Here is a 24720-nt window from a genome sequence, read left to right as displayed (position 1 = left end):
TGTGCAGAGTTCCAGGGACATGATGGGGTAGGAGAGAGGGGCTGCCCCATGGCTGAAGCTTCCGCCGGCATTCCTGTGACCCCCTCCCACTCTCCCTGGCTGCACTCTAGCCTTGCTAGCTGAAGGCAGGTCGGGGTGTTTATGTGGTTTCTTCTTGTGTCTAGCCCCACCCACTTGTTTACCATTTCCTGTCCCGTCTAGCCACCTATATTCTTTTATGTATGTATGTATAAGTGTGTGTGCATCCACCAACTGTGCACATGTGGAGGCCAGAGATCAGTATCAGGTGTCTTTCCCTCTCTCCACACCTTATTATTTCTTTTTAAGATTTATTTATGGGGGCTGGAGAGATGGTTCAGAGGTTAAGAACACTGGCTGCTCTTCTAAAGGTCCCAGGTTCAATTTCCAGCACGCACATGGCAGCTCACAACTGTCTGTATGTAACTCCAATTCCAGGGGATATGGCATCCTCATGCAGACATACATGCGGCAAAACCCCAATGTACCTAATAAATAAACAAAAAGATTTATTCATTATGTATATAGTGTTCTGCCTGCATATATGCCTTCACGCACCAGATCTCATTATGGATGGTTGTGAGCCACCATGTGGCTGCTGGAAATTGAACTAAGGACCTCTGGAAGAGTGCTCTTAACCGCTAAGCCATCTCTCCAGCTGCCCCTTATCCATCTTATTTTTTTGACAGGGTCTTTCACTGAGCCTGGAGTTCATCAATAGGCTAGATTGGCTGGCCAACCTGCTCACCGTCCTGACCACTTCCCAGGGCGGGAATTCAGGCATACACTGCCTCGCCAGCTTCCCAGCCCCTCCAGCCTCCTGCTTTTCTTGGTGTTTCGGGAAGCCACTTGTTCCAACTACACACCCTGGAACCCACTCTCACTGCCTAAACATCTGCCCCAGTGGGGTCAGGTCTTGACAGCCCAGCTATGGCACCAGAGGTGGCTTTCCTGCCGGACGGTTTGAAGAGCAGCCCTCACTCCCTCCTGATCTGTCTTCAAGTGACCATCTTACAATTGTTATCAGCCTAGCATCTTTCCCAGAAGAATCCAGGGCTAGGAATCAGGAAAGAGAAGGCAATGGCAGAGACATCACAGGAAAGTCTCAACATGGACAGTGGACCAGGAAAGAGCACCTATGAGCGCCCCACTCTACATCAGGAAAGAGCACCTATGAGCGCCCCACTCTACATCTTCCACAGGGCTGTCCTGACCCGGAAGTGACAGTCATCAGTAAGGACAAGGGTGGACTTCCCATCTACTTTTCCCCACTTCCCAAACTCTGAACAGGCGACACAAATGCCTATCTGAAATAAAACACACGTCTGTCTCTCCTGCCCCTCCCTGGCGATCCCCATGGAGACTCCAGAAGGGTCAGTATTAGCAAAGTTTTACTTCAACTCTTTTCTGCCCATAAATGACTAAAAAAGCCGGTGTGCAGGAGGAGACACCACCTGCTGGAGGCCGGCACCGGGTCTGTCCCCGAGGCAGGAGGCACTGCTCAGCCGCCCTCCCCCAGGCTGGGGACCGGGCGGGAGGGAGGTTTGGGGTGGAGAAACAAGCCAGAGTGGTGGCTCCAGACCACGTCGGGGATCCCAAGGGCCACCCCACTCTGTTGGGCTGACGACTCAGGGCACCCAAGGCTGCAGGGGGAGGCCGTGAGGTTTTGGAAGGGTCCATGTGCTACCCCAGGAATGCTTGGCCAGCAGTGGGGGGGTAGCCTGTCACTGCCAGACACCCTCCTAAGAGAACCTCTGGGTGTCACCGTCTAACGTAGTGTGAGGGGCACAGGCCAGGTCATGGCCTAAGGCAGGTGGTTGGATGGTAGGCATGGGTCCTGGGGCTGTGGCTGTTCCCTTCCTTCTTCCTTTCTATAGTGTGGTCCAGAGCAATGGGTAGACGTGGTACTAACAGCGCTCTCTCTCTCTCTCTCTCTTCTCTCTCTCCGTCTGTCTCTCTGTCTCTGTCTCTGTCTCTCTTTCTCTCTCTCTCTGTGTGTAAGGGGGTGCTCATGGGACATCTCTGATAATGGCTAGTTAGTGCCAAACAGAAGCCTATGCAGAAAGTGGTCAACAGGGGTCACCTGATACAAAGTCCTGATCCCAAAGAGGCCCCTCAGGGGCCAGTACAGCTGGATGACCAGGGCCGGGCAGGCCAGGCTGAACCCAGGCCCCAGTATGGATGTGAGCTGATGTCAGGGTGAGGGACAGTGGCGGGGACGGAAAGGGTGGACAGGTGGCTGTGGTGAATACATGAGCAGCAGGCACGGGAGTGGCCAGCGTCCGGCCATCAGAAGGTGAAGCATCGCTCCTTGGGGTGGCCCACTCGCTCCAGGTTTGGCAAACAGGCAAACTGGATCATGGGTGGAGGTCCACACATCAGTATCAGCGGCTCCTCCCCAGGCGGTGGAAGGTGGTCCCTGATCATCTCCTCGTTCACGAAGCCCTGGCTGTAGTTCCAGTCTGTAAAACAAGGGACCAGTTCAGTCAGAATGGAGTCTACTGCCCACCTGACCCACAGTGCCCCTGTCCATCCTGACCCCTCCCAGATGTCACACATCCCTAAACCCAATACCTCCTGACAGCCTGCAACCAGAAAACAAGGCCTTCCTGCTTCTCCTCACCCACCCTACAGTTTGAAAACCTGCCCCATGGGCCCCCCCCCCAACTATATAGGATTATTGAGTCTTATAATGATAGGATGCAGTTCGGCCCGTGCATGCTAAACAAGTGTCCCGCCCAGGGTACGGCACATGGATTTCATTTTATAGAAACAGATGCCAGAGGACCCAGAATTGTTGGTTGCACCTAACGAGTCTCCCTTAGGCGGTGTCCAGCCCAGGCTGGTCGGAGTGACTCTCTACACCTTGAACCCCAGTGGCAAGCTCACTGCCAGGCTCTTCTGCCCCCCCAGAGCCGGCTCCCAAGAAGTAGGGTCTTGTTCACAGCTGGCTTCTGGTCCCTGGCCTGAAACTGTTACTCAGTAAACAATGAGCAGGCCAGGAGAAATGACAGGCTCAGGACTGAAATCCCAGCACCTGAGAGAGACAGGGGAAGTGAGGATGTGAGTTCGAGGCCAGCTCAGGGACTATAAAGTGAGACGGTCTCAAAATAAATAAATAAAACAAAAATCCCCCGAAGGGGCAGCATGTAAGAGCAGTCCGCGATCCGACACCAATGAGGCCAGGGCAGACTCAAACTCTAGGCCTGGGCCCTGGGTGGCAGCTGCTCCCTCCTGCCACCTCCTCCTCCTTTCCTGGGCCTGTGTGCACACTATTTCCACCGTTCCCATCCCTCATAACAGGTAATACATCAGAGAGGTGCCAGCGCACGGCAGCTGGGGAGGGTTCTGGTCCAATATTGACATTTCAGGACCTGCTGGCTGGTTCAGGATGCTCAGAACAATTCTGACACCTCTCGCTCCATCTGGGGGTACCTGCTCCAGGCCAGCCCCTGAACTGTCTCCCGTGGGCACATCCCTAGATTGCTTTCAGAGGTAGACATGTGGAGGCGGCGGCCGAGCAGGGGGATGCCGGGCCACTGACCCCTGCCACTGAGGCTGCTTCTAAGACTCAGGGCTCCACAGGCCTGGCAGAGGCCCCTCAACCCCACCAGTCCCCATCACTCGGGATTATCTCCTGCTTGTCTCTGCCCTCCGAAACCCAGACAAGCTTCCTCAAAGCCTCAACAGCAACAGAAACAACACGAAGCTCGGGGTAAAAAGGGGCACTGGGGCCACGGAGCTGGCGCCGTGGATCAAGGCACTTGCTGTGCGAGCCAAGCCTAGTGACCCGAGTTCGAGTCCCAGAACTTGACTCCACAAACTTGTCCTCTAACCACCACACATATGCCGTGGAATGCACCCGCAACACACACACACACAATGTTAATAATTTTTTTAAAGGCGCTGACAAGGAGGCATTGCCTTTATAGTGTCTCTATGGGTCCCCAGGTGCAGGAGGGGCCAATTCAGACCCCAGGACTGGGAAGAATCCACCGTTTGATCCATCATGTCCTCCGAGCAGGGATCCCATGAGCTAAGTAACTGAACACATTTCCCTTTGCACCCTGGCTGCTGGGAGTGTCGGGGGTGACACACGAGGCCCATTTGTGGCAGGCAGGCATCACAGCCAATGTTTGTGTGAGCCCCATCCCTGACTCCACTTCAGGCCAGCCTTTGTTTTTCTTCCATTTCTAAATTCCATTTGTACCCCCTCTGACTCAGCGTGTGAGTCACGGCAGGCTTCCTAGGATTCCTCTGGAACAAGGCGTGGCGCAGCCAGAGGGCTGCCTGGGAATGAGCCGTCTGACAGAGCAGACAGGCACAGCGGAGAGGTTCACAAGGCATCTCCGCACCGTGTTTCCTTATGCAGGTCCCAAAGGTGGCCCTGGGAAAAGCTAGCATTTGCCACATGTATGGGCTGCTGTCCCTGTGCCTGGGTCCTCAGGGCCTGTTGCTGCTTCCTTGTGGGTCAGGGTGGTATCGAATAAAAGGGAAATGCCAGCTGATTGCACTTCCACAGATCACCACGAGGGGGCAGCCCTGGCCCTGACCCCCTCGGGAGGGTGGTCCCCAGTTAGCTGCTCCCAGGAGTCCATCTCCCACTCCTTTCTTTACTAGAAGAACAGAAGCCGCTCAGACACCCACACCCAGTGCCTGGCTGACTCACACACGCAGGGCTTGGCCGGCATGGAGCCGAGTAGCTGTTACTTCCCACTGAAACGCCTTCCCGCCGGGGGAAGAGGGAGGCCAGGGCTCATAAAACTCCACAGGTGTGGGAGACTCCCCAAGGCCTCCCTGGGATTACCAAGGGACAACAAAGGCCGCAGGAAGAGGAGACTCTGGACAGAGCTGCCTGCAAGGCGCCCAGGGAGCTCCTGGGAAGCCTCCTCGGTCATGAGTGGGCACCCACGCTGGGGTGGGCTTCTAGGTGACACAGCTGCTTCAGAGTCACCGTGTTCCTGTAAGGGACCCTGCAGCTGTGCTCCTCGCTAACCCCAATAAACTCGGTGGGCACCAGGGTGAACTTGGGTGGAATCATTCCTTTACTCTACCTTTGCTCTCTCAACCCAACATAAATAGAAACGGTCTTATCTTTTTGCCCTCTCTACCTGGGGTTAATAGAAACAGTCTATCTTTGCCCTCTCTCCCAGGGGGGACTAGAAACAGTCTATCTTTGCCCTGGGGGGGGGGGGACTAGAAACAGTCTATCTTTGCCCTGGGGGGGGGGACTAGAAACAGTCTATCTTTGCCCTCTCTCCCAGGGGGGACTAGAAACGGTCACAGAGGAAGCAGTGTTAGTTACTGCTGTTGTTGTTTTAAGGGGATAGGGTCCTGTGTGGCCCAGGCTGGCCTGGAACTTGCTCTGTGGTTGAAAATGACGAACTTCTGATGCTCTTGCCTCCCACCTTCTCATTGCAAGCATGTACTACCATCATGTCCAGTTTGTGTTAGGATGTAGGTCAGACCCGGGGCTTCACGCCTGCAGAGTGAGCCCAGCCCAATACCGATGTGACCCCCTATACGCGCGCATTTTACTCAAAGCAGGATACGAAGGACAGCTCAGCTCCCGGAGAGCAGTCTCACAGGAGTTTGGGGGCCTCGTCCCCTCCTTCCAGCAGGGATCTGGCTCCTCCACAGCACCATGAACTTGACCCACAGCTTATGGAGGCGCGTGGCAGTATAAGGGCAACCGTGACACCCCAGCCCCTCTCCAGAGGGAGTGACCAGAAAAAACACATACACAGGCTGTTACAGATTACAAATCACACAGAAGCTGCCGCCCCAACCCCCAACCCCAAAGTGAGCCAGGCCCAAGGAGATAGTGTGGGCTCCACTGTCCATGGGACAGTGTGGAGACTGAAGGACCAGGACTCCTGCCCTGTCTCTGCTGCTTCCCGGCTGTGGGATGTGGGCACGTACTTCCCATCTCTGAGATCTGGTTCCCCCACAGCCATGAACAGGCCGTGAGTGCTGAAGGAGCCTGGTGAAGGCTCAGGGCTGAGGGTTCAGCCCCCCACTCCACCTGGGGTTCCCCATGCTCACCATCCGGGGCTTTGTCCACTGTGTACCAGAGCTTGAAGCGAGCGGAATGTTCGTTCCTCAGTTCCTCCAGCTCAGGCCGCAGCAGGATGTCTTTCTCGGACTGCAAGGGACAGGCCACCCAGTCAGGAAAGGTGACTCAGGGACTGCCCTTGGGGACCTCAACAGGGACAGACCCAGGGGTGGACTCAGTGGCTCAGAGGCAGATACTGAAGCTCATGGGAGTCCTAGTGACCCAGTGGCCCTCTCCAGCCACCTCGCCTGTAGGGCCTCTCAAAGCAGCTGACCAACGGGTCCTTATAAACAGAGCCTGTGAGCTGGGCATGGTGGACATGCTTATAATCCCAGTAGCCAGAGGCAGAGGCAGGAAGATCATGAGTTCAGGACCAGTCTCCACTTTGTGGGTTTACGGCCAGCTTAAGCGCTCTCTCTCTCTCTCTCTCTCTCTCTCTCTCTCTCTCTCTCTCAGTGAGGGCATCAAGGTGTTTCCTACAGCTGTGCAGGGACCAAGTCTCAGGACAGATGAGACTAGATCGGGGGCAGAACATGCTTCCTCTGGGCTGCTGTACCCAATACATGGGTAGTGCAGAGCTGGGCCTGACAGGCTCTGAGGACAAGATGACCTGAATCATATCTGAGAAGCACGAGGTGCCAGGGTCTGGCCTCTATACTGCTGGGACAGGTGGACTCAGCTTGGCCCCCCTAGAGACCTCACATAATTTCATATTCGGCCACCAAACACAGGACCTAAGAAGGCTCACGCGACAGTCTTGCTTCACCAGCCTAGTCTACCAGTGAGAAGGGCAGAAAGGGCAAACTCCTCATGCCAGGCTACCCAGGTCACAAAAGCCAGGCTTCACCAAGCCCCCGGCACTTCACCTCCACCTCTGCCCAGGCCCGTGTCCTCCCACTCTACCAGAGTTCCACACTCTGCCTAGGGCAGCACCAAGTGTGGAGGAAGGAGTTTAGGAGTGGGGAGATGCCCCGGGGCTCAACCTTCAGCAGCCACCCACACCTGCTGCCGCCAGAATGTTCGCCCTGCCCCTCATTCCAGACATCCTCGGCACCTCTGCAGAACCTTCAGACTCTTGCCCAGGACGTGGCCAAGCCCCAAGTCCACCTGTTCTAGAGACTGTTCACTGACCTGGTTAGCAAAGAGCAGGTAGCACACGGTGTGGTCGTTTGGGTCCTTCATGACGGCGCGGATCACTTGCAGCATTGGGGTGATGCCTATAAAAACAGGGTCCTCACACACTGACACCAGGCACCCAAGCAAGGAGAGGTATGGGGCACCCAGGCCTAGCCTCGGACCTGCCGCCTCCCATCCCCGCGTCTTGACCCACCCCCAGCTCAGCCAGGGCTCTGCCCCTTACCTGTGCCTCCTGCAATCATGCCTACAGACTTCACCGTCCTGACAACAGGGTTGGACTTCTTGTCTGCACGGATGGCAAACTTCCCTAGGAAGAGAACGGTGGTTGAAGCAGCGAAACCCTGCGGGGTCCGGGCAGGGAGGACACCACACAGTCCCGGGCAGTTGGGAGTAATGATTGGAATCCAGGCCCCTGCTCAAATGAGATCTCCATGGAAAAGAGAGAGCAAAGGTGGGCAGAGTGGAGGATTTTCACTCAGACACTGGCTGGCTGGTTTGGGTGGCACTGAGTCTGCAAATGAACCTGGTCCCCCCCAAGCACAGCCAGGGGCAGCCCCTGCGCTGGCCACTTACCCTCTAAACAGCCACCGACCAAGGTAGGGGGCAACACCACCTGTCCCCACCCCCCAGTCTCCCCAGACACAGCTCCCCCAGCTCTCCAGTTCCCAGGGATGCCTGCTCTCATCACCTTTGCCCTGGTAGACCAGCAGCCCGTTGGGGCCCCGGAATTCAATGGTGTCGCCAATATTCATGTTTTCCAGGTACTGAGACATCTTCCCTCCGGCAGGAAACTTGGGATGGGTGTCCTTGAAGTAAACCTGCAAGCCACATAGGTATCTCTCAGTCCCCAGCCAGACTTGGGGCAACCCAGCCTCTCCTAAGGTCCCATTCACCCCAAACTTAAGCCTTCCACCCCACACCTCACAAAAGCAAAGCTTCCACCTGCTACACGGGGTTACTATCTGGAGAGACCATGCTGTACCAGCTGAGGTTCTGTGTCCACATCTGCCAGCACAGTGAAGCTCTGGGCATCAGCTCAGCCCAGCCCCCACTCCTGGTACACGCTTCAGCAGTCACACAAACATCCCCCTTGAAGTGACTTCCTTCCGGGCCCCTGAGGGATTACTGTCTTGGGAAAGGCGAGGCCTATGGTACAAATGGCCTAAGAATACGGACACAGAGGAACAGCAGTGCCCATGTCTGGGCTGGGCCATCTTCCCAGGGGCCTAGACCTTGAAGGTAAGCAGGAGCCTGACCAGGAAGGGGAGAGGTGGGCAGAACACTGTCACAGACTCTGATGCGTCCAGGGCCAGCAGGAGCCATGGAGACTGGGAGGGGCCTGTCTATGGCCCGCGTGTCTCTCTCTCTCTCTCTCTCTCTCTCTCTCTCTCTCTCTCTCTCTCTCTCTCTCTGTGTGTGTGTCTTTCTCTCTGTCTCTCTCTGTCTCTGTCTCTGTCTCTCTCCTAGACTCCTCACCTCCCTGCACTCTTCCTATCTGACCAGAGATTCCAACCCAAACAGACGCTCGGTCCAGGACCATTTCCTTTGTTTCTGGACAAAGTCCCAAGCCAGACTGGGACATACAGGACCCCGTCTAGCCCGGCGATGTCTCCACCCCTATCCACCCCTCAAGGCCTGCTCCGCACTGTTTGGTTGGTTGGTTGGTTTTTTTTTTTTTTTTTTAGAAGCAGGGTTTCTCTGTGTAGCCTTGGCTGTCCTGGAACTCGCTCTGTAGCCCAGGCTGCCCTCAAACTCACAGAGACCCACCTGCCTCTGCCTCCCTGAGAGCTGGGATTAAAGGTGTGCGCCACCACCGCCCAGTTCTGCTCTGCACTTTTGACTGGCCGTTCTCAAGCCTGCTGACTTGAGAGCCTTTACACCTGGAAGGTTCTTCCCTCTTCTCTCCTCACCTGGCCATCACCCACTTGGCTATGGGTCTCCCTTTCTCTGCCACCCGAGTAGGAAGCAGGTTTCCACACCCCACCCCGCCACCCGCAGCCACGCCCTGGGGACCCCACCTTGACCACCAAGTCCACGAAGCCCTTGTCATCGTCGCTGGAGACGGGAGTGTAGGGCCGAATGACCAAGTTCCCATCGATCCTACTCGAGAGGTAGATGTGCTGGCCTGTAAGACAAGGAGGGGTCATTTGGGGTCAGGCGCTATCCCCCCCGAAGCTTGTTTTCCCATGGCCCTACACCCGTCTCACATTCATACCCTGGCCTGGCTCCCCCTGTGCCCTCCCCCGTCACAAGGGATTCCCAGACCCCTCAGCACTGGTCTCTACACCTGTGCTAGTGCCACCGTCGGGGACACGGGCCTTCTCTGCAAGGCCAGGTGCTGCCCCTCCTCCCAGTGGATTCCAGGGAGGAGATGGGCTGGGCTGGACAGACTCACCAATGGGAAGGCCCAGGATGTGCTGGGGCGAAGGCAGGGCGAAGCGGAAACGCCGAGTGTCGTGACTGATAATCTGCAAAGAGGCAGAGCTGCTGGACCTCAGAGCACCACCACCCCCATCCCTCAGCAGTGACAGTGACGTCACCAGCACGCACACATATGGGGGGGTCAGGCGCATGTGCGTGGGGGCCTCCGCTCTTGCACAGAGGGCCACATAGCAGGGTGGTCAAAGCAAGATTGAACACGTGGCCCCAAAGGGAGGACATCAGACAATCTAGAAAATTCCACGTGGTGGTGGTGGGAGGAGCCACCTCTACTCTCCGCTGGAGCCGGAGGTAACAGGAGACACTTAGGCCTGGACTAGGGAAGGAGCAGAGCTGTGACAGAGTCATAGGTGTCAAGCCTGGCAGTAGAAGGTTCTAGAAGCCACCGCAGCCAAGAGCCCACAAGAAGTGAGTGAGTGGCTGTGGCTGAGGCTGAGCTATGTAGGGCCAGGGGCCACAGCAGGCTCCACTGCCTGGGAGGTCCTGGGGTTGGCCACAGTGGAGAGACCAAAGTCAGGCCTCCACCGTCCACAGACTGGGCACTAGGGTATAGTCAACAGGGGGACTGTGGTGGCCACTTCCCCTGCAGGGATGGCCAGGGGCTGCTGAAGAGCCTAAGGAAAGGACTGAGAAACAACCCTCTGAGACCCCCACAGGAGGATCAAGAAGTCTGCCAGTGAGTTCTGCCCAGAGCCGACTCTGGACCCTTTCCTGGCATCCAAGCTGGCTCAAGGAAGAGCCAGCAGCTGCAGGGCCACACCCACATGGGCAATCGTCCACAGATGGCCACAGCATTAACACCTGGGGGTGACATGCAGGCTTCCCCACGTTAGGTCAGATTGAGAAAGAAAGCCTCCTGGCCCCGCAGGAGAAGTCAGCACAAGGAGTCTGTCCCGTGTGTGTGTGGGGGGACCCCACCCTGTACATTTGAGCAGAGGAAACACTGGAGAAGCCCAACCGGGCACCACTCCAGGCAAAGCTGCGGGCCACCCTGCCTCCCGGAACCTTTGGACTGGGCCAAATGTGGCCTGGAGCTGACTAGGAGCAGAGTTCAGCACTATTGACTGGACCTAAGGGCCAAGGGCAGACTCTACCCTTGGGGGTTTTTTGGAGGAAGTACTGATAACTACAAGACAGCTTGGCAGGACCACAAAGCAGGTCCACCTGCTGACAGGTATGGCAGCGCCAGGCTGGGGAGGGGGAGGGGGAACAGCTGAACTCCAGAAATGCCATGTGCCCGTTCAATAGGGACAGGAGGGTCCCCACGGTGTGGCCTCGTGGCCTCATAAAAGACACTAGACAGTCTCAGAAAAGACGCACACAAACCAAACCAAACAAGGCGGCCCTGAGTTCCTGAAACACCATCTGTACTGTATGGGTAAAATGGAAGTAGCCTGCAGGTTTCCAGCACAGCCTGCTGGGCCAGCCATGGGTGGGAAGGGGAAGTCCACCAAACAAGCAGAACTTTACAGGGACACGCTAATCATGTCACACTTTAAGAATAAACACGCAGCATAGAGAGGGGAGACGCAAATCCAAAACAAAAACAGGTTAAGAGGACTGAAGTAAAGGGCAGGGCCGGAGCACCTTGCTTAAGGCTCTGGGTTCCATGCTCAGTAACACGACAAGCCAAAAACCTGACAGACAAGGTTTAAAAACATGGGCTGGAGAGATGGCTCAGCGGTTGGGAACACTGGCTGTTCTTCCAAAGGACCTGGGTTCAATTCCCAGCACCCACATGGTAGCTCACAACTGTCTGTAACTCCAGTTCCAGGGTATCCAACACTCTTACAGATGTAGATGTAGGCCAAACACATAAAAAATATACATAAAATAAAAATAAAAATAAAAATAAATGCATTATTAAAATCATGATGTTGGCAAGGTATGGTGGCACACTCCTTTAATCTCAGCACTTGGGAGGCAGAGGCAGGCAGATCTCTGAGTTGAAAGAGAGCCAGTGAGTTCTAGGACAGCCAGGGCTATACACAGAGAAATCCTGTCTTGAAAAACCAGGGAAACAAAACAAAACAAAACAAAATCAAACAAAACAAACAAAACACCATGATGCTGGGTCTGCTGGCACTCAAGCAGTGCTCATCTTTAGTCCCAGCACTCAGGAGGCAGAGGCAGGGGCATTTCTGTGAGTTCCAGGCCAGCCTCACTTACTGTAGTGAGACCCTGTCTCAAAAACAAATAAACCAACCATGGGAACTCCAATTTGGTAAGAAAAAAGGTATGCGTGTGTCTACACTTGTGCAAGACTCTCTGAGAGGCCACAGAGGTCTCATTAGGAGAGGATTTGTTTTTCATTCTGAATTTTTCCCTTCTGTCTCCTCTACACCTCTGAGAACATGCAGACTTACATATGTGAGTCCCCATCAGGTCCCCACTGAGATGGTCAATCCCACGGTCACGTATTCTGAGTGGAGACCTGGGCCCAGGCTCCTCCACGCCTCTAGGCTTTGACTCTGTGCTCCCTGACTCAGATTTCCTGCCACACCCCTCTGGAAGCATCTAGGGGAATCCAGGAATAGATCTGGGAGGGCCCCGAGGAAAGGGGAGGGAGGCTGAGCAGGAGGGGAGCAGCTCAGCCTGGGTCCTGTCCAGACACAGTTCCAGAGGCAGCGAGAGGAAGCCATCCAGGCTAACGAAGACCAGACTGTATCTACCACCCGGGCAGGGGAAGGGTGAGCTCTTATCTCCAAGGGGCAGGGTGCTCAGCCTCTCACCCTGCTCCCAAGGCTAAGTAGGGATGTGCACCCAAAGTCCCAAAGGGCCCCTCCCACTCTGATACTCCATGGACAGTGAACGTGGTGGGAGACGGTCATGGGGTGTTACGTTACCCCCCATATAACAGTTACCATCTTCATCAGTGCAGCTCTGACTACGTGCAAGAGACACTCCACCCCCAGACTGGGCCTGTGGTCGACTTTCCCTCATAGGATGGGCTGGGGAGGGTCAGTGGACCCTCACCTGAGGTTCCAGCTACCCCCACTCTGCACCTCCCAGTCAGCTGTGGGGTTCTGCCTAACTGATCTGGTCTAGGGGCCTCCTAAGGTGCTATAGTCCACAGGGTTAACTCAAGGGGTCCTCTACCTAAGCCACGTGGGAAAATCCATCATTCATGTTGGGGTGAGGTTTCTCAGTGGTGTGGCTGCTTTGGGGTCACCCACAGTCACCCATGCTTTGTAAGGAAGCCCAATAAATTCATTGGTACTCCGGTGTGGCTTTTGGTGGACCGGTGCTTTGGTTTGTCATTATGCCCTATCTGGAGAGAACAGGTGTTTGTGTTGACCTCCTGTTAACAGGGTCTGAATCCCTCTGCCACTTCTCCATGGCCTTCGGAAGGGACATCCCCGTGTTCTCTCCGTTTGCAAAACGGGCAGATGAGAGGGGGAAGCCACAGGCGTGCTAGGGCGCGGGCTGGGGCAGTCACCTCCTTGTCGATGAGCCGCAGTGGGTACTTGACGTCAGGGTTCTCGAGGGTGATGGCCGGTGAAGAGCGCTGAAACAGCTTCATGAAGAGGCTGTAGAGGAACCAGACGGGAGAGAACGCCACGCGGCTCAACTGTAAGGACAGAGTGGGCCCCAAGGTCAACACAGGGCGGGAAGAAGCCCCCCACTCCCTTACAGGTGACAACTTCACCAGCATCCCCAAGCCTTTCCTCCTGTGACCTTTCTCCTCCAGCCTTGTCCAGGGAACTCCATTTGGCAGACCACTAGAAGAACCCATCAAAACCAGACTCATGACGTGTGCCACATCGCTCGGTCGTCTGTGCCCAGTGCCACGAGAGAAGTTTTGACCCTCCTGCTTCTACTTCCCGATGGTGGAGATTACAAGCATATGTATGGGCATGTACTGCATGCTGGGCAAGTACTCTCCCGACTGAGTCAAATCCCAGGCCCAAGTTCCAGTTCTCAGCCCCGCTCAGAAGCCTAAGAGCTCTACGCCACCCCCAGGCCTCCAAGCATCCATGAACAGTTTCCTAAGGGTCACTGGCTCCTCACTTTCCCCTCCCTGCTTCCCCTTCAGAGCCAAGGAAACCAGCCAGTGAGGTTGGAGAAGTTGAGTCACTCCCCACAAATAACGAGCCTGAGTCTCTCCCTGGGTGCTGGGCTCTGCCTTCAGCGATGGCCTGGGCACTGCTCCTCCCCGGTTGAGTAGCCCTGGGCAGCTGTTTTGGGAAGTTGGGCTTAGCTGAAAGAAGTGAGTCACTGGATCTGGCCCCGGCCCTTGGCTTCCTGGTTAGCAGGGATGTGAAGAGCCTCAACCACAGGCTGTACCGCTACTGCCATGATCTCGCCACCAAGCCAGAAGGTCCTTCCCCTCTGGTTACTTCTGCCAGGTATTTTGATCACAGGGAAAGTGCTCTCACCCACCCACCGAGCCATTTGGTTGGCACCCCCTAAGGTAGGATATTCTTGCTCGCTGCCCCCCTCTGTCAAAGCCCTGCCAGGACACCCCACCCTCCAGCAGCTCAGAAGGACACTCAGCCTCTTGTCCCATCTGCAGAAAGAATGTAAGGCTCACCATGAGGCATTCCTCCCAAGGAGCAGTGAGCTAAGCTGGGGGGCCCCTGATTCCCAGAGGGGTGTGCAACTTGAGAGATGGAGGACAGTAAACCTGATACACTCCTCACCCCCCAAACCGGCCCTACAGGTTCCAGCAGGCCCAGCAGCCAAGGGCCCTTTGTTGGGCCCAGAACAAACTGCCTGCACCCCACGGGCCCCTGGTATGTGACCCATAGGGTCTAAAAAGGGCCAATTGTTGGGCCACACCCATTTAACGAGCACTACTGTGCCTGGCATCACGTAAGCACCTTACCTGTCCCAAGGCTCACTGAAGGACCAAGTTGGCACCATGGAGTGTAAGCTCCAAGAGACCCAGTTTTGAGGCTCTGGAAGTGAATGAGACTTCCAAAGGCCATGCACAGAGCAAACACCAGCCACGTGTCCCTGGGACCACCCCACTTCAGCCCTTGCCTCCAAGTCTAGCGGCTACTCTAAGCTACTGAGAAACCGCCTGGAGGGAACTGCCCTGCCCCCAAGTCTCAGGGTCATATTCACGCCACCATCTGCCGGCTTTCTCAGGGTAAGCAAGTGGCTGGCCGTGGGGACAAAACCAAATAAGAATGAGACTGCAATTTGACTTCAGGACTTTTCAGTCCCATCTTGCTGTTCCTGAACCACCTCTGGGGACAGGTCCTACTGTGCCCACATCACAGTCTCTTTCCGCCCTAAATGCATCCAACCAGCTTCTCCTATGAATCTTTCAGAACCCAACTCAAATGTTCAATCTTTCCTGAGGAGTCATGCCTAGCTAACCAGGCCCTTGGTGACTTTTCACAGCCTTAACTTCTCTGTGAGCTCTCTGGGGTTGGGGACCATTCTGGGAATTTTTCTCCATCCTGCTGGACGGTTCCGTGGCACATAGCAAATCCACATCCAGAAACCACCACTGTTGGGAGCCCTGGGGATGAGCACCAATGACTGTCCACCTGGGCCTATGCTTTGTGTGCCCTGTGTTATCTCCCCCAGCAGGGCTGTTGTAGGTACACAGGCTCGCTAGCTGGAGTCCCCTTGGCCTGCAGCTGACCTCCCAGGGCCTGCCACACATCTGGATTGTTCCTGACCCTCCTGTTGTGGTTTGAATGGGGAACATCCCCCATAGGCTTGTGGATTTGAACCCTTGGTCCCTAGCTCATGGTGCTGTTTAGTGAGGTCCTCGAACCTTTAGGAGGTACAGCCTTGCTGGAGGAAGAACATCACAGGGGACAGACAAGCTGTCTCTGCTTCCTGTGTGTGGCTGAGATGTGATCCCCCAGCTCCCTGCTGCCATACCTTCCCTGCCATGATGGACTCTGTCCCTCTGAAACCCTGAGCCAAAACCCACTCTCCCTTAAGTTGCCTTTGGTCATGGTGCTTGATCACAGCAGCAGAACAGTGACTAATACATAAGTGCAGCTCTCGATACATCCCCATTTAACAAAGGAGGCTCAGAGAAGCCCAACATGGACTTCAGATTTCGTTTCGTGTGTGTGGACCAGCCCACAGTCCTCACTCACCCTAAATCCACCAGTGCTGGTCAGTTTTGAGGGTAGTGTCTACAAAAACACCCTTGTGTCAGGACTCTGGGTGGGTCCCAGAACATAAGCTACGGTCCCTACACAGCCCCCTCAACGAGCCCTGGGTTCAGAATGGCCAACCTCTCCTGTCTCCAGGTAACAGGATTGCTTGGTCACCATTATCCCAGCATTTGGTGCAGGAGGCACTCAGTAAATATTTGTGCAATTACCAAAAGGACAACAACATCATCCCTCTCTCCTGACCCCGCATGTCTCTTTGTTCCAGAAACGAGGGCAAAAGCCAAGACTGCTCCCTAATGAGAAAAGGATTCAGCGTATCCAATTTGCCTTACAAACCTTAGGCTTAGCACAGGCTGTGGAGGGAGCCATGCCACCTGGCCCTGGCCCTGGCGCATGCTCAGAAGGTGCAGATTCCATGAGCTAGGACCTGCCTCCTGGCTGCTCCCGACAGGCACTGCCCTCTTTTTTTTTTTTTTTTTTTTTTAAAAGATTTTATTTATTTATTATGTACACAGTAAGAGGGTGCCAGATCTCATTACAGATGGTTGTGAGCCACCATGTGGGTGCTGGGAATTGAACTCAGGACCTCTGGAAGAGCAGACGGTGCTCTTAACCTCTGAGCCATCTCTCCAGCCCAGGCACTGCCCTCTTACCTCAACCCTCAGGCTGCATCTGGGAGGCGCTAACGTCACTCCCAACTCAGGTAAGAAAACAGTCGCTCCGGTGACAAGCCTGAGCCCAGGGCCACTTCTGGACACTGAGAAGGGAGAGGGGAACTTTTTCTAATATAAAAATTCCTATCTGGAAAGACAGCCGTGATAAGCCGTCCTAGCTGTCACTCATTCAGTCAACAACCTCAGCAGGCACTACTGGGCCTAAGGCAGGTGTGTACGTGTGTGGTCCAGGTAAACCCCAGGCCCAAGGAGTTCAAACTAGACGGGGCGACAGACCAGTCACAGAGGAGCCTCACCAAGGCCAGGAGCAGTAGAGTGAAGGCTTGATCCCCAACAGTTAGAGGCCCAACCAGACTCACTCACCATGGGGCTGGGTGTATTCTGTCTTCACTGGCATACAGTAAACAAGTTGTCCCTCATGCCTCCATGGCACCACCCTAGTCCCAGCAGCAGCAGCCAAATAAACAGGAGGCAGACGGCTGAGAAGTCACTGCCCCAGTTTCACACACACACACACACACACACACACACACACACACACACACACCATCTTACCCCAACCAGTTTCAAGTCCTTGAGGGAGGCTGCTCCCAGACCTTGACCCTCACGCTGCACCATGTACCAATAAACCCACCCCTTCTTCTTCTTGCTCCGACAGCAAAGAGGGGTAAAAGAAACTGGATGCCAGGATCCTAGGAGGGAGCCCTGACCTCACTTACCATCATAGCTAAGGGATGCATGGCCTGCTCCCCACCCGCAGGACACCCTGCCTGGCTGCTCACGCTGGCATTTTTCCCTCTAGGGCTCTGGAATCTACTCTGCCCAGGCTGGATAGGGAGGTTGGGCAGAGAGCCCAGCCCCGGCCTCCCCACAGGTGCCAGCTCCCTGACCTGGGGCTTAAACAGACCAGTCATCGACTCGCTTACCTGCCCACCACCCACTCGTCTGCTGTCCCGACAGATCAAATGACCACAGCCCTCCCGGTCTTGTTCTAAGTGGGAGGAAGCGGGAGGAAATGGAGGAAGTCCCGAAGCAGGGGGGCTCTGGGCTGGGCTCCAGACCATGGGGGAAGGGAGCCCAGGAGGAGGGACAGGTGGATAGTTGAGCCACCCTCTGTGGATTCTAAGCTACCAGCCAGGCCCAGGGTTGGCAGGAGTCAGTGGGAAGACCTTATCTGCTCTACAAGAGGAATGGGTCTGTCGGGGCTTGCTGGAACTCACAGACAGGTAGAGAGGCAGTCCAGAACAGCAGGCCAAGCCCGCAACGTTTTCCAGATGGACAGCTGACTCGAGTACCATCCTCTGGGCTGGAACCCCAATATATGCAGGAGGCCTCCCATAAGGCCTGCATGGCCCAGATAAGACATCTGGTACACCCAATGCCCAGCAGCCACTCAGAACACATGGCCTCCCGGACAGGAGGCTGGATGGTGTATACTGTGGGCATTGAGGACTAAGTGGGACCCCAGTCAGTCCCGTAAGTCAAGGACAATACCAAGCAACCCTTGGACAGATGAGGCCAGGGTGGGTGGGTGGGTGGGGGGTCTCCTGATAATTAGAGCTCTGCTGCCTGCAAGGAACTACTGTTGATGTAACATGAGTGGAGGTAACAGCCAGGTGCTGGGGTGCCATGATGAACCCACCAACGTGGTCCAGAAGGTGAGGAGAACCTGGAAAGCAGGGGAGGGCAGGGGGCCCAGGGCAGTCTCTGGGGAAACTGGTCAGAATGTCATTGTGGGATGATGTCACTCTGGGGTGATGCCACATGTTTGCCTTGGGCCATCCTGGATTGGCCACTCTCTCAAGAGCAGATAGCAAATGCCAGGCCAAGAAGCCAGTTGCCTGTCTTCACCAGAAGTCTTGGATCTTGCAGAGAGGAGGACACCCTCCAAGACAGGTGCTGGCCTAATTTCCCCACATCCAAAGAGCTGGGCACCTCAAGGCCAGGGTGTGCTTATGTGTTAGGGGGTGGGCACACTTCACATGGATGCTCTCAAGAAATCAGGGAGAGGAGGTGGTCTCCAGGGTTGCTGAGGGGGGCCTCGGTCAACCCAGAGTGACAGCAAGAGGGTAGAATTATAGATGTTAGAAGGTCCCAGCATCCTCAGTGTCCTGGGCTGGTGGCCAAGTCTAAATGACACTTCAGTGACAGCACAGCTGTGTAACTGAAATGGCCAGGGCCTGCGTGTGTAGGTAGCCAAGGGGCAGACAGCACAGAAGATCCTGGCCAACTACCAGCCTTGTTTATGGCAAGAGGATGCACCAAATCACTGATCTAGAGATAGCTTACACACCTTGCCCATGCACACATGCAAAGTACTTACTCTGGCCATGCCAGCACACACGTGTCCTCTATTAACACGTCTTCACGCCCACACCCTCATTCTCTCTCTCTCTCTCACACACACACACCTGTGCACCTACTGTCACACTTCACGTTCACATTTACAAAACCCTCACGTGTGCACTCGGTACAGATGCATGCGTTCCACATTCTCACCGGCTCAGCCGCTCCAACTTTCTCACTCTCACAGGTCACGCCCACTCACGCGGGCACACACGTCACTCATCCCCTGTCACGTTCGTGCACACCCAGGAAGGGTCGCCCAACGTCCGCCCCGCGCCCAGGCCCCTCTGGCCTGCGGCAGGGCCGGCGTGGCGCGGCCACTAGCCAGGGCGTGAGTCACGGTCTGCAAGGGGCCGGGTGGGGCGCGGTGAGCGGTGCGCGTGAACGGATGCTGGGTGTCCCGGATCGTACCGTGCCCCCACGGTGCGCGCTGGCGACCCCAGACCCCTGCCACCTACCGTGCTCAGCTGGGACCCCATGGTGGCAGAGAAGACAGTAGCTGCGCGCTTCTGCACCCGCTACTCCGCCCGCCGCTCCCCCAACGACCCGCCCCAGCCGCAACACCTCGGAGGCGGGGCCGCTCTGCGGAGCCAGTCAGGAGCGCTGTGGTGGGCGGGTTGGGGGCGGGGCCTCTAGTGTCCCCGCCCACCACTTCCGTCCTGCGAAGGTGGGAGTGCGTTCTGAGTGGCTGACGGCGCTGCACGGAAGAGGCTCGGCGGGATCAGCTGCTGGGGCGCCGCTGTGCGGCCTCGGGCGGTAGCTTGTCGCCTCTGGGCCTGTTTTGTCCCGGTGAAGAGAGCAAGATGGCGTCCCCATGATAAGCTCTTAAGTCCTGAACCTTCGGTCCTGGAGGCCTGCAGGAACTGGCTGTGCTGGCCAAGGCTCAGCTCGCATCCCAGGGCGTGTTGCCAACACCACTGACCACCGAGTTCAGGCCACAGCCAGCCCTGCCCTGCCCTGCCCTGCCCTGCCCTTCCAGCCTTTGAACCGGTCGTTCCCTCCTGAACAAATCTCCCAAATGTGCTGAAGCCAGCTCCGTCTTAAAGTTCAGCTGCCACCTCTTCAATCATGCCGGCTCTGACCCCTCCCTGGAGGGACCCAACTGGTGCAGAGCGGTTTTAACCGCTTAAGTTATCCCACCTGTTCATTCACGATGCTCCACGTCCTCATACCCACCCTGCTGGACTGTGGGCTTCCCCGGGTCAGGGCTCTGCAGTCAGCCTCCTGTATGCTTGGAACCCAGAACAGAGCCTAGCATGTAGGTACTCAATAAACACTTGCTGAATGTGTGGCCTAGTGGGCAAGTGAATGCGTCCCTGGTATTCTGGAATATTCTTCAGCGTGGTACTGGCCAGATAGGGAAGAGAAGACCACTTTGAGGGCACACAGAACCCACAGAGGCTGGAGGTAGGGACAGAGTGGGTAGATGCAGGAGATGGGAGAGGCCAGAGAAGCTGAGACAGATGGGGCTGCTGCCCTCAGTGATGTGAGACCCGATGAGCATGGGAACTTGGCAGGCTGAGTGAGGGAGTGAGCAAGGGACTTGTTGCATGAAAATAGGGAACTAGGGCCTGTGGTGACGACCCGTGTATTCAATACTGAAGAGACAGGTGGATCTGTGTGCAGTTCCAGGCTACACAGGGAGGCTGTATTAGCTACTTCTTTTGTTGCCGTGATAAAACACCATGACCAAAGGCAATTTGAGGAGGAGTTTATTTTAGCTTACAGTTCCTGAGGGGTAAGAGCCCATTAGGACGAGGAGGCGTGGCCACAAGCAGCAGGCAAGCATGGTGGAAGAGTAAGATGCTGAGAGATAACGTCTGGATCTTAAACACGAACGGAGAGAGAGAACTGGAGGAAAGGCCAGTCTATAAGCTCTCAAAGCCCACTCCCAATGACAGTACTCCCTCCAGAGAGGCCACACCTCCTAAACCTCCCCAAACAGCAACACAAGTTGGGGACCAAATGTTCAACTACCTGAGCCTGTGAGGGACATTTTTTTTTTTTTTTGATTTTTTGAGACAGGGTTTCTCTGTGTAGCTTTGCGCCTTTCCTGGAACTCACTTGGTAGCCCAGGCTGGCCTCGAACTCACAGAGATCCGCCTGGCTCTGCCTCCCGAGTGCTGGGATTAAAGGCGTGCGCTACCACCGCCCGGCACATTTCTTATTCAAACCACCACAGAAACCCTGTCTCAAGTAATGAAATGAATAAATACATAAGGAATAATGGCTGACACAGCTGTAATTCCAGAACTTGGATCGTGGAGGCAGGAGGATAAGGGATTCAAGGTTATCCTTGGCTACATACTGACTCAAGGTTAGCCTATGCTACATGAGACCCTGCCTCAAAGAAACAACCGGAGGAGGGGCCCCTACCACCCTGGAATGGGAGGGTAGATCTGACATCAGTTAAGTATGGTCTCGTTTGAATTTCAGCACTTCTGAGGCTGAGGCAGGAGGATCTCAAACTCAAGCCGGTCTGTTCTACAGAGTAAGACCTTGTCTCAAAAGGGGCGAGGGTGGGTGTGGAGGCTCTTCTGATCCCTAAAAGTAAGTAGCCTAGGAAATGTGTCCTGGAGACTAGAACCCTGGTCTTCAAGCTTGCACAGCAGGCGCCCTTGCCTTTAATCCTCAGAGCCCCCTCTCCAGCCCTCACTGTCGCCTTCCTTGGGATCATTATTGACTGTCCATCTCTTCTATCTGGCTGAACCTCTTCACAGTTGTTTCTCTTCCTGAAAGTAACAGGGGTCATAGGTCACAGTCAACCTTTCCTTACTGGGACATCTCTCTGCTGTTTCAGAACCTGTCTGCACACATACTTCAACCCACTGGCCATCAATCTCTCTCTCTCTCTCTCTCTCTCTCTCTCTCTCTCTCTCTCTCTCTCTCTCTGTGTGTGTGTGTGTGTGTGTGTGTGTGTGTTTTGTTTGTTTGGTTTGGTTTTGGTTTTTGGTTTTTCAAGATAGAATTTCTCTGTGCAACAGCTCTGGAATTCACTTTGTAGACTAGGCTGGCCTCGAATTGTTTTTGCTGTGTAGCCCTGACTGTCTTGGAACTCATTCTGTAATCCAGGCTGGCCTTGAACTCAGAGATCCACCTGCCTCTGCTTCCCAAGTGCTGGGATCAAAGGTGTGCGCCACCACCACTTGGCTTCACTCCTGATATTTCAGGATCTGGAAAGGGAACTGGATATCACAGCAGATGTCATACTAGCTTGGTGCCCTGACTGTGACCTCCAGGCTGTGTTGACTCATGACCTGAGGAGACAGAGCTGATATCAAAGTGGAGAATAGTGGAAGCTGATGCCAAGATCTGTACAGATCTTGTCAGCTTAGGGGAGGGAAGAGGCATGTGGTCAGGAAAGTCACTGTGACCACGGGACTGTAGAGAGGAAGAGTCACAGGTTGAAGAGCTGAGTCAGAAGTTAAGAGCACATGCTACTCTTCCAGAGGACTGGAGTTCAGTTCCCAGCACTTCCAACCACCTTAACTCTAGGGCAGTGGTTCTCAACCTGTGCATCTCAACCCCAAAAGACCATCGGAAAACACAGATATTTACATTGTGACTCATAACAGGAGTAAAATTACAGTTAGGAAGTAGCAATGAAATAATTTTATGATGGGGGTCACCACAACAGAAGGAACGTATTCAAGGGTTGTAGTATTAGGAAGGTTGAGAACCATTGTTCTAAGGGAACCAAATGACCTCCATGAGAACCTTGAGAACCTTGCACACATGTGCACATACACAGACATAAAAAAAAATGGTCATGGTGGCGCACACCTTTAATTCCAGCACTCAGGAGGCAGAGGCAGGTGGATCTCTGAGTTCAAGGCCAGCCTGGATTACAGAGTGAGTTCCACGACAAGCCAGGACTACACAGAGAAATCTCTCTCAAAAACCAGGGGGAAAAAAGCCACCGGAGACCCCTCCTCTCTCCACACTCTCCAGCTGCCGGGGTCCCCTGGCTTACTAACCCAGTGCTTGACTGCCTCCAGCCCTGGTAAGAACTGAGTTCCAGCATAGTACTTTGTCGAAGTTGTCTGGTTTGGTGTCTGTTTGAAGACAGTATCTCTCTCACTACGTAGGCCAAGCTAGCTTCCAACTCCCAGTGATCCTCCTGCCTCTGTCTCCTGAGTCCTGGATCACAAGCTTGTCCTACCATGCCTGGCTTGTTCTGTTTGATTATTGAGCTGGGTCTCAACTCTCAACAAATCCTCTTCCTGGGGCTCAGATCCATGTGAAGTGGTTGAGCTCCGCCCAGAAGTTGTTGCTTCCCAGGGGGACGAAGTTCCTATTCCTGTGACCTTTCCTCTGAGCCCCGACCTCTCCCCATTCAGTCTGATCCAGGCTTCAGCTAAGGTAGGGATGTTGTTCCAGGGATGGTAGGCAGAACAAGCTGAGGGAGGCTGTGGTCCGGTTTCTTTTTAGAGAGGGGGATAGATTTCTTCCCAGGCTTCTGCAAGGAGCTGACAGTGACAAGAGGCCATCTTGGAGCTGGCCTCTTACTCAGAGATCCCCCTGCCTCTGCTTCCCAAGTGCTGGGATTAAATGTATGCATGTACCACCCCCACCCCCCCACCCCGCAGCTTTTTCTCTTTCTACGCAGATCGGTCTTCTGTCTTTCCCAGACTTTCAATTCATCCCCTGGCCACCAGCATCCCTGTTACAGTTCTTTAGTGGTTTGGTTTATTTCTTACAATTTTTACTTTTTTTTTTTTTTTTTTTTTTTTTGAGACAGGGGCTCACTAGACAGCCCCAGTAGGCCTGGAACTCACTTGCAGCCCAAGCTGGCCTTGCCTGTGCAGCGCTCCTCCAGGCTCAGCCTCCTGACAGATGGCAAGGATTGCGAACTGCACCCTGCGCTTACTGGGCAGGTCCTCCCGCCTCCTTTTATCTGGTGACAGATAAAATCGGGAGATGTGCAGTGTCAGCTTTCTCCACTGTTTGTGGCACATGGCACTTACCAGATCTTTCCCAGGGTAAGGTGATACTTTACTTTGAATCTCCTGTGACTGTCTCAATCCCCAGCGACTTCATCCCAGGTTTCAATGTCCTCAGTGTCCCTTGCCTGGAACAATTGTCACTGAAGTGGTTTAGAAACTGCTTTAGGGGAAAGAAAAGACCCATGACCTCATCCATCCCTCAAGGCCCTCCTATGACCTAAGACCAGAATTTCCCTGTCACTCGGTTTCCTTCAGGCATTGGCAAAGAATCCCCAACTCAGCCCAGACCCCTGATCCAAAAAAAGGTTGAAGTTCATTCTGCTTGGTATAGGAGTGAGTCATGGCCCATCGAGAACAGAGAATTGATTTTTTTATTTACTTGTTTGTTTATTTATTTATTTACGTGGATATGAGTGCTCATGTACTACAATGCGTGTGGGGGTCAGAGGGCAAACCCACTAAGAACCAGTTTTCGAATCTCTGTGAGTTCGAGGCCAGCCTGGTCTACAAAGTGAGTTCTAGGACAGTCAGCGCTACACAAAGAAACCCTTGAAAAACCAAAAAAAAAAAAAAAAAAAAAAAAAAAAAGGAAATGGTTCTCTCCTTCCACCACTTAGGACCCAGGGAGCAAACTCTGTCATCAGTCTTGGAGACAAGACTTTCCCTGCTGAGTCACCTGGCTAGCCAAGATCAGAGGACTGAATCTGCACTGAGGGGCCACTTCCTGAGGGGCTCTGGACTCCAGTCCTCCTGTGGATTGGGAAGGGTTTGGATAAAGGCTCCCAGGCAGACTTCAAGGGCAGATTTGGAGGCCTGGGTTGGAGTTACCCTGCTCCTTGGAGGTACCCCGGGTGCTACTTAGAGGTCCAGGAGTTGTGCTACCAGATTTAGTGTGTGTGTGTATGTGTGTGTATAGCTCACATATATATATATAAAATGAACATTTTGGTATAAGTATGTCCCAAATACTGTCTGGGGTATATTTACAGTGAAGCCCTAGGATTTCAGATGTCTCA

General features: G+C 54.6%; 1 protein-coding gene across 2 annotated transcripts; it reads right to left on the bottom strand.

The window, feature by feature from the left end:
- Window positions 1-1940: 1940 nt before the first annotated feature.
- Window positions 1941-19320, bottom strand: LOC131896916 (NADH-cytochrome b5 reductase 3). 2 transcript variants are annotated; one of them, XM_059247744.1, is made up of 9 exons: window positions 19217-19320; window positions 13089-13220; window positions 9606-9678; window positions 9229-9335; window positions 7899-8028; window positions 7434-7517; window positions 7205-7290; window positions 6064-6163; window positions 1941-2480 (listed from the first exon to the last, which is right to left on the bottom strand). In XM_059247744.1, the coding sequence occupies exons 1-9, from the start codon at window positions 19235-19237 to the stop codon at window positions 2308-2310; spliced, it is 906 nt and encodes a 301-aa protein (XP_059103727.1). In that variant the 5' UTR covers window positions 19238-19320; the 3' UTR covers window positions 1941-2307. The 2 variants fall into 2 exon arrangements, with proteins under 2 accessions (XP_059103727.1, XP_059103728.1); XM_059247745.1 differs by lacking the exon at window positions 19217-19320 and adding an exon at window positions 15718-15834.
- Between the last annotated feature and the right edge of the window lie 5400 nt (window positions 19321-24720).

This window comes from Peromyscus eremicus, chromosome 20, assembly GCF_949786415.1.
Source record: "Peromyscus eremicus chromosome 20, PerEre_H2_v1, whole genome shotgun sequence".
NCBI lineage: Eukaryota > Metazoa > Chordata > Mammalia > Rodentia > Cricetidae > Peromyscus > Peromyscus eremicus.
Note: the sequence above shows the minus strand (reverse complement) of the source record. Positions and strands in the feature narration are given on the sequence as shown.

Excerpts from the sequence above, each read along its gene's own strand:
- LOC131896916 (XM_059247744.1), bottom strand. The coding sequence starts at position 19,237 with ATGGGGTCCCAGCTGAGCACG. Across the intron at positions 9,679-13,088 it reads TGCGGCTCATCGACAAGGAG|ATTATCAGTCACGACACTCG; the intron begins GTGACTGCCCCA and ends GCCTCTTTGCAG. Across the intron at positions 6,164-7,204 it reads ACCTGCTCTTTGCTAACCAG|TCCGAGAAAGACATCCTGCT; the intron begins GTCAGTGAACAG and ends TGTCCCTTGCAG.